At 44.9% G+C, this 14,459-nt stretch overlaps 2 protein-coding genes across 3 annotated transcripts in view; one reads left to right on the top strand and one right to left on the bottom strand.

Moving 5' to 3' along the window:
* LOC119437195 (zinc finger CCHC domain-containing protein 24) overlaps positions 1 to 14,459 on the top strand; it is a 280,965-nt gene that overhangs the window by 15,163 nt on the left and 251,343 nt on the right. The window lies entirely within an intron of this gene.
* The window catches only part of LOC119437193 (sodium-dependent multivitamin transporter-like), a 48,927-nt gene continuing 40,823 nt past the window's right edge, over positions 6,356 to 14,459 (bottom strand). Inside the window, exons 13-14 of one of the 2 annotated variants that reach the window (XM_049660355.1) lie at positions 9,391 to 9,518; positions 6,356 to 6,617 (exon numbers count right to left, since the gene is read on the bottom strand). In XM_049660355.1, the coding sequence (XP_049516312.1) occupies positions 6,528 to 6,617; positions 9,391 to 9,518 (218 nt within the window). In that variant the 3' untranslated portion in view covers positions 6,356 to 6,527. The remainder of the gene's footprint in view (positions 6,618 to 9,390; positions 9,519 to 14,459) is intronic. The other variant, XM_037704250.2, reaches the window with a different exon arrangement.

The following is a 14,459-nucleotide window of genomic DNA, read 5'->3' as shown; positions in this document are numbered from 1 at the left end:
AATTTGGAATGCTGCACAGCACGTTTGCAAGAAAATCGTTTCTTGGCGCGAGAAAGTGAGTCGGCACACTCCGGTACACGTAGTCTGAATTCAATGCATGTGTGTGCAATTGTGTGAAAGAATTCAGTTATGCTTAGGATCGTTATTTGTGGCGTTCGCAGATTGCTTGAAGCCTTTGTTACGAGCGCAATTACGGAGAACTTGTGAATTGAGAAGAATGTTTGTAAGCTGTGGCTACGCCGTATTCTGAATAAACACTCCTGCCTCAGTAGCGCATGCATGGCACCGAAAGTTTTTTTTTTTTTTTTTAGCTGCGGCAATTGCACGTGACGCTTTTCGCGGAAGGGCGATTTGAAGTGCGTAGGCGAAAATTTGTGTGAAGACGGCAGAGAAGACATAACGAACACGTTTTTCAGGCGATGCCGTCCGGAGTCAGGCACTACGGGAATTACTGCTGTGTTGCGTGGTGCAGTAACAGCGGCTGGACAGGGAGAGAGCGTGGCTGGCTGACAACTGTAGTGAGCAGCCTTCATTCCTTGTTTGCTATGCATTCCGAACCTACCACTTAATAAGAAAGTTTAGGCTTCAAAAGACGAGCGTTGTTTTCCTTTTTAATGCTAATGCTGTCTTCTGCAGTTTTAATGTTTTGTGGGGTTTTTCATAATATCGCCTGTTTATTCCTTTGTGAAATTTATTCTCAACATATAGCAGCTGTATTGGCATGTCTTGCATTGTGCAGCGCACCCATTATTTTGTGCTTGCGTTCATCGAACGTTGCGAAAAAAAAGTGTGCATGTGCTGACTGAGAATATGACTTGAAAATAAAGTTTTGTCTCTTTCAACACTTGTCATGTTTAGTTAAAATGTCTGCGTAAACACACAGTGGCATTGCGTGTTTGCTGCTCTGGCGGTACAGCTTGCACAAAGCTCCTCGATGCATGAAAGCAACGCGTTAAACAATCAAAATATAGCCTCCGGGACGAGCACTCGCACGAAAGCGATCTAGGAGGCCGCGTAATTTTTCTAATCGCCAGAAGATAGCCTTCGGGATTTGTTTACCTTCGGTCCGAATCTCTGAGTCTGTGTAGATTCCACACACGAGCTAGGTGGGCTGCGAACCCAAATCAGCCGCAGGGGCCCATGGAAGTGTCCTCTCCTATCCTTGTATATGTTCCTCTATGCACAAACCGCCATAACCTAGCGTATAACAGCTCCGCTGTAAAAAGTAAAGAAAGATGACTACTTCCAACGTACGCTGTGAACAAGCACGCTGTGAACTAGACGTGCATAACTTATTGCCTTCTCCCGAGACTCGCATTTTATATGAATACAAGAAAGTCTTTGACCAGCATGCGACATGCATAAATGTGCCATTATAAGGCCCTAGCTAGCTAGCAGCGCCAGAGTATTATTCTTGGCAAAAGAACTCGCGAACTATTTATTTTTTTTTATTTTCCGCCACATGCGTCATTTGAAAGTTGCAAACAATTATTCTGCAGTGCGCACCATTGTTCAACGACGCTTCTTGCCTTATTCAACGACGTTTCGCGTTTCCTGATGCATGAACCACTTCCCGGGGCAGTGAGATATTTTGGTTGCGGACGGTCGCCGCGAAGCGGCCGAGTAATCCCACCGACAGAATTTGGTAAAAGGGGCCGTGAATGAAAGAATTATAATCTCTTGGTACGGGGGAGGGGTGTGGGTGTTCTTGAACGCGTGGGTGTATTTTATTGCGAGAGAGAGAGAGAGAGAGAAGTTTAATGATGCGAAATGCCGAGAGGTCGGCCTGAGGTAAATTTCTCTAGCCAGCTACTCGGCGTTGGGGGAAGGGGAAGAGGGAAAAAAAGAGGGAAGAAGGAGGCGCATGATGGGTGACGATGACGAAAGAAGGAGGATGTAAAACATATGGCAAGCACTTTGGCATGCTCAAAGCCTACAGTCCAGGCCCGTACTTTTTAAAAAGTTCAGTAGTGTCTGGATGGCCTTGAAACTTGATTGAGCGTCTGGCCAAGGGCCTAAAATAACGTCCTCCGACAACGGTGGGCTGTCGAGACGCGTAAGGTCATTATTCAACCTTTCACGCTCTTGCACTTACCTAGGGCAGTCACAAAGCACATGACCTATAGTCTCATTGACATTGCACAATTCACAGTCTGGAGACTCGGTGCGTCGCTTTATTGTGAAGCATTCATTGCCCACTTTAGGCACTTGGAATCTATCTATCTATCTATCTATCTATCTATCTATCTATCCATCCTCCATCCATGCCGTCGGGGCCGATTCTTTAACTGCATATATATCAAAATATGCATGACATTACATAATAGCATGTATGTCCCGACAAGAATGACATGACATGCTGCTCATGACATGAATAGTTTGAAAGACATGATATTCATTTCTTGAACTGAGTATGCATGTCATGATATAAATGGCATAACATGCATATGGTGACATGAATGGCATGAATAGCATGATGCCATCGGGGTCGTTTCTTTAAATGGAGATATAATTGGATATGGATATATTAGAACATTTATGTCATGACATGCATGATATGACATAAATAACATGGCATGATATAAATTACATGACATGCTTGTCATGATATAAATGGCATGACATGCATATGACGACCTGAATGGCATGAATAGCATGATGCCATCGGGGTCGTTTCTTTAAATGGAGATTTATAAGGATATGGATACATAGGAACATTTATATCATGACATGAATGACATAAATTACATGGAAAGATTGTCATGACACCACATACATGGTACGACATGAATGGCATGGCATCACATGAATGTCATGAATGACATGATGCCATCGAGGGCGTTTCTTTCTCTGGATATATATCAGGATACGAATGGCATGCGTTCATGACATTAATACGATGACATTAATGGATGACGTGAGATAAGATGACGTGAGATAGGATGACGTGTCATAAGATGCTAGTTAATTACGTCATCTCATACACGACATGGATGCGTGTCATTGTTATGCTCCTATGCGGACCCAGTATTCCAAGTTGTCTACTAACTTAGGCCACTAGGTATGTGCTCGTGTTTGTGATGCCGTCGTGGCCGTTGCATCGCTGTCATTCCAGCTTCGTTGTCCGACTCTCGCCTCTGTCTTGCGTTATGCCTGCGCTCGAGCCAGGTGGCTCGCGTAAGAAGATCCCGATATCTCGGCAGTAGCCCACCGTCTGTTGGTCGCCTGCATTTTAACAGCGATTCAAAAGCATGTTTCCCACGAGTGTCGATGTCGGAACGCCAGGCGGCAACGCGCCGCCCCCTCGTTCCTCCCTCGTCCGCGGCCCTTCTCGTCATTACCAGGCCACTTAATCAAACATCGAAGCCTGCTCTACCCTGCTGCACATGCATTCCGAGTACAACAACGCGGCGCCGAACTCCACCATGGCAGCGTTACGCCAGCGGCTCGGTCAAGGCGAGCAGCTAGTGCACCACGCACTCGTCTGTACGGCCTCTAAAGTAACACCGTGCTTCGGGTTGTGATACACGTTCGACGTCAAGTCACCCGCTTGTGTCCTCCACGTCACAACACGTGCTGCCGTAAGTGAGCATTGACTTCCTGCATGTCGTACCCGTCTCGTAGCTCCATTCCACGGCCCAAAAAGGGCCCTACAGCCGAGGAGCTCCAAGAACGCAAGCGGCGCCGCTCTGAAGCCGCTCGACGTCGCTATGCAGCGCGGTAAATCGAAGCCGGCGCCGTTCGCTTGGAAGTTGGAACAGACGCGGGAAACGGCGCGTTCACAGCATGCAACGCTGCAGGGCGAAGCCCGTGCCACCGTCCCATACGCTTCTGTGGATAAATACTTCAAGAAGTATTTCCTGCATAATCGTTTCGGACCATCGTGCAGCGTGTGCAGCCGCATCGTTGACGTCTACGTTGTGCACATTAACTACAACGGCAGCGGCCTCGAGCTCGCCGCCGGCTACCTCGGCCCCGGAGCGCCAAAGGAGTCTATCGAGGGGGTTCATATCTATGCACCTCATCATTTACACCAAGGCCGGGGTGATTCCTCACGTTAACTCCGCCGAGGGGAACGTGCCCCTCATCATTGCCGGCGAATTCAACGTCGACTTTTTCAAAACCCAACAACGTCTGGTTCTTGGAGTACATGAAAGACGACGTCAATGTGGAGAGGGCATCCCTTGTTTTTGTGCCCACGGCGAGGGCCAGGGGCGTTATAGACCACTTCTTCGTGAAGGGCATCCGCGACTTTCGACAAATCAACTATGCTTCCGACTTCACTGTACATAGGCCTATCTTCGCCGCCATCACAGATGGATCGGAGAGCAACAATGAGCCTGTTGCTGTGTTGCTGGCGATGGTGTAGATGTTGGTAATGCCGTCGTTACGCAAGTGTCGCGCCCATGGATATGTCTTCGTGATATGTGTGTGCGTGTATAATGTATATATGCATACGACCTCACTTGCAATGTATACAATGTAACACGTGATTTTGTGTACAAATGTATATACAACAAATAATCATACCAGCCTCTTGAAGATGAGATCACCTTCTACTTCGTTCACCTTGCTTGAACTGTTTTCGCATTACGGTCGATAGCCTTCGTCCGGAGGGTTGTTTTATATTTTCTGCTGCGTCGCAGACACAACTAGTCTACTTACACAAGCACGTTGTTCCTGCTAGTAACGCTATGCGGAAATCCCAAACAATCCCGCATAGCACGATACCTACAAAATGCTTCGCATAACACCGATTCCCACGCTGCGTGGGATCTCTACCACTTTTCCCCATCGTTAAATGCTTGCCAAAAGGCAGTGCGTTGCCGCATAGCTGGTTGTCGAGTGACAATAGTAAAATAAAGAACAAACATATTGAACGAATTTAACCTTCCCGCAAATTACGGCGCTTTAACTTATTGTCCCTTTCGCGAACCATTTCACTTCGGGTGAACTTACCCACGCGCAAACTAATTCATGAAAGGCACGCCTCGAATCCTACGAATGTGTGGTTTGTTTAGTTGCATCTTACCTCTCGTTGTGCAACACATGCGTTGTTAGGACTTGGCATGCCAAGGCGACCAGCATCTCGGCATTCCTTGTTTAAATTTGTCCTAAGGGAGTGCGCACCGTAAAATGGAATGTTTGCTTTTTTTCTCTCTCTTTGACAAAGGGACGACTGCAGGAAAGCGGACACCACCTCGGTATAGTTCTATTACTTTTTGATTGCTTTTCGCCTGCGAGGCGTGCTGCGAAATACGATCTAAAAATTCCTTCCAGTCAACACCCATCGTATCCAGTTTCTGCCCGTCAAAAAAAAAAATAAAAATAAAAAAATTCCTCACTTCCTCCACAAGGAAGCACGTGTTGTACGACCGTTTCGATGGCAGATATCAATGTCTTCACGAACACGCACACACGCGCGTGCACACAAGCACTGACTCACACGATCATGTGCAGAGGCGAATACGCATGCACACGCGCATAGGGGGTGATCATTAGGTTTCCCGGAATTAAAAAAAAACAAGAAAACATGTTTGTTTTTTAATTCCGGGCAATTGCCTGTTGCAGATAAAATTATCTTGTCCTTGAGCTGGATTATTCGGGGAGGCGGACATTACTTGCACGATAAATCGAAACATATATTCAACTAATGCAAAAACTTCACTAATGAACTTTGTGAATAATTGCTTTCCGACACATATGACAATTTACTAATTGTAACTGGTGCGTTTGCAAGGCGTATCCACTTGGAATGAATTTAGAGAATGACACCAGTTTGGAGATGTGCGCCACCAAGCTAACCGTTAAAATGAATTGTTGTTTCACTTAAAATTTTAAACACAATGCTCTTTTATGCAATTGAAGCCCAAAAATAACTGGAACGCCCATGTATTTAGTCCCACACTTCGGTAAACAATACCGCGACATTGGTCTCATCCTGGAAATTCATTTCAAGTGGATACGCCTTGCAAATAACTCATCAGCTACAACTAGTAAATTGCAATATGTGCCGCAAAGCAAATAATTAGGAAGTTAACTAGTGAATGTTTGTTAATGGGCGCAATGTGTGTTTCGATTTCTCGCGCTAGTAATGTCCGCCTCTTGGAATAATCCAGTTAAGGGAAAGAAGTACGCGATCTGCCACAGGTGATTTTTAAAATTCCGGAAAACATAAATATGGTCTTCCCGTATATGGACAAGCCCATGTACTTAGCACTATTGGTAAACCTGTAATGCGCCATTGATAACGAGGACGACTACGTTAGGAAACAAATCGCAAACCTAATTGGAAAACGGTAGTTATTGCAGAAAGACCGCGGCCTAGAAATTTGAAAATGCGACGAAGCCCGCATAATTCTCCCGCAATTCTCTCGCGCAAACTGAGCCACCTCTAATAAGGAACAGTGAACAGAACTGCGGAAGTTGAGGTGTAATGGGCCTCATACCAAGGCATATTTCAATTTATTTATGACGTTTGTGTTGAACACAATGAAGAGGTGTAAGCTTTTGCAAAGTAGTTGTTTTCACACTTGCGTTTCTTTCGTTAATCTCTCGAGTTCTTCCCTGTCGATAACCAACTTGGAAGCGTCTTCTGGAATACAAGGCGTTCTTTCCTGAAAAAAAAAGAAAAAGAGAGAAGAAAAGTCAATGTGAGTATGTACTTATAACATGTATTCTAGCTAATGACATCTAATGTCAGAACCTGTGAGCCCGCATTCACGAAATGTTCTTACGCTACAATTGAGAAAGTTTCAATCCTGACATTAGAATTATTATTAGCGAAGACGGCTAGACATTGGCAGAGATCGCTTACGAACGAAAAGCTTTGCGAGCGTCCCACCATCTGATTCTTCTTTCGTGTTTTTTTTTCATGTTAAGCAGCATTTTCACCGAGTAGTTTCATCACACATAGCCTCATAGCCCATATAAACGTAAAATGTAGCAGCAGGAAGCACGTGCTTCTAAGGTCTCCAGCTGGGGCTAATTCGCAAATATTTTGTTCGTAAGGACTCTTCGCCATTGGCCGGTCGCCTTCTCTAATAACATGTCCAGCGTCTTGCTTGACTGGCGTTTGCTCTTACGAACAGTTTTAGCGAAATAGCTTTTTTGTGACTACGGGCCCTATGATCCTCTAGACTAGACGAGTTTCTACTACAAATCGGTGCTTAACTGGCTGTTTGTTTTACTTATGGACATGAATAAATAAAGGATAGGCTGGCACCAATAAAGAAACGGTGCCGCCTACTCCTTTTCACATGACAAACAGAAATACATCACAAATTGCACAACATCGCAAAGGTAAACGAAAGTCGTTATAAAATGACATTGCGATAAATATTCGAAGCACAAAATGTCGCAACATGGAAATCCAGCTTAAAGATAAAGTTCAAAATAGAATTTAACAGTTTAACTGCCTGTTTTGAGCTCTCAGCATTGTTACCTATAGAGCGTAACTTTTTTTTTTTTTTTTTACCTCAGACGCGGTTTGTCTCGAGGTGTTCTGAAGACTTCTGCTTGGCGGAAACCACGCCCTTGCTCGACATGGCCCAACACTAGAGAGCACACATACGCATACTGTGTCGGCGTATACGTATATCCATTCCGTATACGTATATCCATACAGATGCGCCGGTAACCGACTCTGTTCTCTGCGAAATTACGCAACCAAACAACAAATGCTATCTAAATATCCCCATCGCAACAGATATACGCCGTCAAGCGCCTCATTGCTTTAATAAACGAAATTCATTTATTTGACATTTTCTTCCGTTTTAAAGCGACTAGCTCTTTTTGGCTCCTTCGCCCGTTTTCGTGTATCGGACATTTGCTCCCTCGCAACAGAGTTTCGGGGCGCGTCCGTCGCCGAACGCCAACTACCGTTTCCAGATGCACGCGTTGTCGCGCGAGACCTTTATGGCGTTTAAATATTTAGATGACGTCGTCGGTGGTAGAGCTACGTCGTGTTTCTCAGGTGCCTTCGAATACATGCTTTGGCGGGGGTCCCTCGTAGCGTGCGAAATAATTAAGGCGTTCTATGTTCCTTTTGCCAGTATAGCGTTTTTCCTGGATGGATTAAGGCTGGCGACTTCTTAGTAATGAATCAGTACACTATATTCAGTATTTGGCACTGCGAGGTACATTCAGTTTGCGGATGCAAGAAGCGTCAGTGAACGTGAACATTGCAAATTTTCGAGACATGGTACCGAATGGAGAGTGTTAGATTGTCCGTAAGTGTATCAACCTTCAGGGAATACCGGATTACCAGAGACGTGGATGGCAGCAACAACGCTGGTAGTGACATCTGGTGACGCTTTGCCAAACCACAACGCGTTAGACAGGTTTCGTGTTGCATTGGTGTGCGTGTCGAAGAAAAATGAAAAAAAAAATATTGCTGTGTGTTAACGATTACGTCCCTGGGTACATTTTACGCCAGTACCTAAATAGAATATGGTCGGTTACTGCAATGATAGGTCTGTGTCCTCTCCAATTAAACTCTTGGCCACCAGGTGGCTCCACCAAACCGGCAGCTCATGTTTAGTCTGCGGCAGCCCGGTATTTCGCAAAGAGCAATACGTTTACGAACAAGCTAAGACGGTTTATGTGGGGTAGGTAAAAATTAAATTAAGGTAGTGGGAAGCTAAGACATATATTATGTTGGGGTTATAAAAAAGAAAAAAAAAAGGAAACCAAATCACCCCTGCTCGTGCCACTGTAGGTATAACGGGCTAAAGACATACGTTAAAGTGGTGCAAAAAGAAAAAAAAAAGAAGATAGAGAAAGATAAAACGGGCTTAAGGCAGCAAGCAGCAAGGCATTCTCCTCGAGTAATGAACAGGCGTGAGAGAAGGCAGTAGTCTACGCAATAACCGAAGAAATGCGACGCGCCATGGACGCACGAGGCACGGCTCTGCCGGAATCACTCAGTGAAGCAGCAGCACATAGTTGCCGGAGTAAGTGGCACAGGCGTTTACATTGAACGTTGAACGTTTAGTTGACGAGCAGCGTAGCTCGCTAAGAAAAGCAACATGACATGCAGACAGATATGATCAGATACGCATGCGCACCGCCACTCGAGAGCTAGTCTCGACAGCAGGCACCACGCCGGAAGATGGCTCGTCGGTGCAGTTTGGCACGCGCTCCCGTGGTCCGCATACTTTTCTTCACGGATGTACATCAAGACTTGAGCTATGTTAATGCTTACTCCATCGCTTTAGCTATAAACGAATAGGGTCACCCCTGGCTTCTGTTTTCTGCGAACTGCAATGGTATAGCGCGCGGCGATGACAGCTGCTTCTCTCTAAGGTTTAGTGGATTGTATTGCTACAACAGCATCGCGCGGATTCAAGCAATCGTTAATTACATTGTAAGTTGCATCTATATACACACCGTGGACTCTGGTGCACTGGGTGTCTGCTCGTTGCTCTGGCTGCCTTGACGGCGTGTTGTTTTTCTCCACGCAGTACGGATTGTGTTGTCGACCAAGTGCTCGTGCATAGCCGCAGTTTTCCTCCCACCTGAAATGGGACGTAGGGCAAGCGAATTCTGAAGCTCGGTCATTTCATTTCATATCGCACGATCATACTTAGGTCTGATTAACGAGAAAGTAAACCACGCGTGAATCGCGCTAGAAAGATCGAACCACGTGCACAGAAAATTGAATGCCATTCTAAGAAAGTCATGTTTGTCTTAGTATGCATTATAAAGGCTTTCATAACCTAATTACCTCTAATCCAAAGCTCTTTATTGATTATAACGCTATATGTATAGAGAAACTTTGAATTGTCCGGTGCGCCTTTAGCACCCGCTGGCCTAAATAATATTCGAAACTGGTGCGACCCTTCATTAATTCGTCTTAGCGATGGCGACAGCAACAAAAGAAAATAATAAAGAGGTCCCGAAACACATACATACTTAATGCTTCCGTTGCTTAATGCTTAGCCTATGTGTTAGAATAGCCACAATTAATTCGCGCCAGAACCACGATATGGCTGTGAGGCACGTCGTAGTGGGGGGGGCATTCCGGCATCATTTTGACAAACGGGGTTCTTTTATCGTGCACCCAATGCACGGTACACGGGCGTTTTTTTTTGTTTTTTTTTTTTGCATTTCGCCTCGTCTGCATAATCGGGGACGTTTCTTTCAACACGCTCGTAAATTATTACGTGTCTGGGAGCGCTAACGCTTTGCTTCGATTTCCCCGCCGTAATTTTTTCTGAACATGCCAATCGTTATAGAAGTGCCGACGTAGAAGGCCCTTTAAGTTCTTTTACACTGCTTATTGGACCTGCCGCGGTGGCCCCGTGGATATGCCACTCTGCGGCTGAGTGTCAGGTCGTGTGTTGGATTTTCAAGCAGAGGCGGTCGCATTTAGTTGGGGGTGAAATGCCAAAATGCTCGTGTACCTTGCTTTGAGTGCGTATTAGAGGAACCCAGGCGATCTTATTCTCTCTGTCTCCAGATGATCGAAACAAACCCGGTGCTACCCATTACGTCGTCTCTAATGGCCTGTCTGTCGCTTTCAATTTTAATTTATCCAGACGCGTATAGAAAGCGCCCGCAAGATCTGACAAAAGGAGGCGAGTGCTTCATGCCTCCTGACAGAGGTCAACATCTCGGGTACATTGTGCAGTCAGTGGTTAAGCAACAGAAGAATATAATAAACACACTGGTGCAGCTACATCTAAATAAGAAAAAAAAGGAAACACTGGTGTAACATATATTAAGCAGTATACTGTTTCAATGAAATGAAGGAAACGCGGTTTGCCAGAAATTGCTTTAAAAAATACCGGTAATTGGAACGACCTTTGTACTCCAATTTTTCGTGTGTCGGCGCCGCTGTGCGCCTGTGGAGCCCCATTCAACCACGGGCATTGTGTTGTAGGTCATATTGAACGCCGACTGTACCTTAATATATTTATATTCCGGCAAACTAAAAAACCATAACCATGGACGGTATAATGTAGAGATTCCTTTCGCTCGACTGTATGCCTCTCTTATCATCCATCACTAATGGCCGGCTTATCCAGCTGATAACGCGGAGCACTCTCTGACCACTGACGAAGTGCAAAAGGGCAAGCCATTGGAACAGATTCGTTAAATTATCCCAGCCCACGTTTTCCATCACAGTCGCCTCCGTCACGGATCCTCTAGCCTTCAAGTCCCCTATTAGTGATTAACTGTTATCACGACTATAGTCCTGGTTAATATGCCATTCTTGGTGCATTTCGCTCACTGCTACTTGTAGCGCCTGACTGGTCGCGAGAGTAAATAAATAGCATGCATAGATTGAAATTAGAGAAACTTTGTTTTTGTTTACGTAACTTTGAATTGAGACACCTGCTATCTACGAACCTCTATGGCCAAATTCACAAAGTGTTTAAGTTCAATTTATTTTCAGACTTGTGTTTGATTCTGAAGCAGCGGGGGCTGTTTTACATTAGCTGGCCGCCTTCGGTAATCGTATGTCCGTTATCAAGACTGGCCGGCATCATCACTTATGAACGCTTTTAGCGTAATTTGGTTACTTAGTTAAATCGGGTTTATTGGCACTAAAGTGAGCCATCCACCCTGGGTGTTAGAAAATTTATAATAAAAGCAGCATAAGCTGCGTTTCGCGAAAGTTTATTAAAAAAAACGTTGGAAGACGATCAAAACTTCCAGTTGAAGTCGATGAAAGACAAAGTCTCTCTACGCGACTTAGGTGTGAGCTAGGTGCGCACTCACTGCTCATGTAATTCAATCCCATCACCCTTCGCGTCACGGGAGTAGGAGGAACGTCGGTCTCTAAAATTTGTTTACTGCACTATCTTCGCTATCGGCCAACAATTTTAGGCTCAACTATTTTCGGGATCGTCTCACATTTTGATGTATGATGACGTGTTACATTATTTTAAATCACTTCCCGAGTTTTACATGCCAAAACTACGATGCGTTTATGAGGCACGCCGTTGTAGGAGAAAAGCGTGAATGCCATAATGGTTATAGTATCGTGCTTCTGCGCTAGATGTTCTTTGTTCGAATGCCGCCACTGAACACTATTACGTACTTATTATTGCGATAGCCATTATATGGACACTTCAAGTGAATTTCTGTCGTCGCCGTCGTCCTCGCCGTGAGGTTCCGTATAAAGTCCAACGGCGATAAAATCATCACCGCGCGCCGTATAGTAGAAGCGTGCGAGGGTGAGCCGGCAACCGCAGCTTAATCTCGCACACACGAGTCATGAAGGTGGCCGAAAGCGCCCGGTCTTCGTTCGCTCGCGGGGCACAGTGTCTGCACAGTCTGCATAGGTTGCGTTACAATTGGTAACGCAAGTGGTCCCTGGGGAAAATTCCCGATAGCCCATGTCGGCCCACTCTTTTAAGCTGCACTATCTCCGGGATCGACCCACGAAAGAGGGTAGAACAATACCCGATACGGAAAAGTGGTGGTACTTCAATAAGAAATACTTTGTCTTTCAAAAGTCAATATTATCTAAAAACTTGAGAATGACCGCGAGGGGCACAGGTGGATGCTTTCCTAAGATTACAGAGGGGCATAAAGGCATGTGTATCGTAAACATGTATATTCGCGGGAGGCCTTTCGTCTTTTGGTTGCATACGTGGATATGTAATTAACGTGTGTGTTATTGCGAGCGGTTCTTGGCATGTATTGCATATAGGTTGCTGTTCCTTGTAATTAGTTGCTCGTTGGATGGGTGTGTCCTATACGCAGGCATTATCATCATCAGCCTATATTTACATCCACTGCAGGACGAAGGCCTCTCCCTGCGATCTCCAATTACCCCTGTCTTGCGCTAGCTGATTCCAACTTGTGCATGCGAATTTCCTAACTTTATCACTCCACCCAGTTTTCTGCCGTCATTGACTGCGCTTCCCTTCTCTTGGTATCCATTCTGTAACCCTAACTGTCCACCAGTTATCCATCCTACGCATTACATGGCCTGCCCAGCTCTACTTTTTTCGCTTAATGCCAACTAGAATATCGGCTATCTCAGTTTGTTCTCTGATCCACACCGCTCTCAACCTGTCTCTTAACGTTAGGCCTAACATTTTTCGTTCTATCGGTCTTTGTACGGTGCCTAACTTGTTCTCGAGCTTCCTTGTTAACCTCAAAGTTTCTGCCCCATATGTTAGCACCGGTAGAGTGCAATAATTGTACACTTTTATTTTCAATGACAGTGGTAATCTCCCAGTCAGGATTTGGTAATTCCAGCCGTATGCACTCCAGCCCAATTTTATTCTTCTATAAATTTCTTTCTCATGATCAGGGTCCCCTGTGAGTAATTGACCTAGAATAACGTACTGCTTTACAGACTCTAGAGGCTGACTGGCGATCCCGATTTCTTGTTCCCTTGCCAGGCTATTGAACATTATCTTTGTCTTCTGCATATTAATCTTCAACCCCACTGTTACACTTTCTCGGTTAAGGTCCTCAATCACTTGCTTTAATTCGTCCCCATTGTTGCTGAATAGGACAATGTCATCTGCAAACCGAAGGTTGCTGAGATATTCACCGTTGATTCTCACTCGTAAGCCTTTCCAGTCTAAGAGCTTGAATACTTCTTCTAAGCATGCAGTGAATAGCATTGAAGAGATTGTGTCCCCTTGTCTGACCCCTTTCTTGATAGGTAACTTTCTACTTTTCTTGCGGAGAACCAAGTTTGCTGTGCAATCCTTGTAGATATTTGCCAATATATTCACGTATGCATCCTGTACTCTTTGATTGCGTAATTCCTCTATGACTGCTGGTATCTCTACTGAATCAAATGCTTTTTTCATAATCTATGAAAGCCACATGGAGAGGTTGATTTCACTCCACAGATTTCAATATTACCTGGTTGATGACATGGATATGATCCATCGTAGAATATCCCTTCCTGAAGCCAGCCGGTTCTCTTGGTTGGCTGAAGTCAAGTGTTGCCTTGATTCTATTTGAAATCACCTTGGTGAATATTTTATACAATACTGAAAGCATGCTAATGGGTCTATAATTCTTTAACGTTTCCCTTCTTGTGGATGAGTATAATGTTGGCGTTCTTCCAGCTTTATGGTGCACTTGAAGTCGTGAGGCATTGCCTATAAAGGGCCGCACGCTTTTCAAGTATGATATCTCCTCCATCCTTGATTAAATCAACTGTTATTCCATCTTCTCCGGCTGCTTTTCCCCTGGTCATGTCTTTCAAGGCCCTTCTAACTTCATCGCTAGTTATAGAAGGGGCCTCGGTATCCTGTTCATCACTACTTCGAATGAAAGTAGCTTGGCCGCTCTGGGTATTGTACAGGTAAGTGTAGAATTCTTCCGCTGCGTTTACTATGTCATCGAAATTGCTGGTGATATTACACTGCTTATCTTTCAGTGCATAGATTTTGCCCTGTCCTATGCCTAGTTTTCGTCTCACTGATTTCATGCTTCGTCCATATTTTACTACTTCCTCAATCTTTTCCACGTTATAA

This window comes from Dermacentor silvarum, chromosome 1 (genome assembly GCF_013339745.2).
Source record: "Dermacentor silvarum isolate Dsil-2018 chromosome 1, BIME_Dsil_1.4, whole genome shotgun sequence".
Classification (NCBI taxonomy): Eukaryota; Metazoa; Arthropoda; class Arachnida; order Ixodida; family Ixodidae; genus Dermacentor; species Dermacentor silvarum.
The sequence above is the reverse complement of the archived record's forward strand: the minus strand, read 5'-3'. Positions and strand labels throughout refer to the sequence as shown.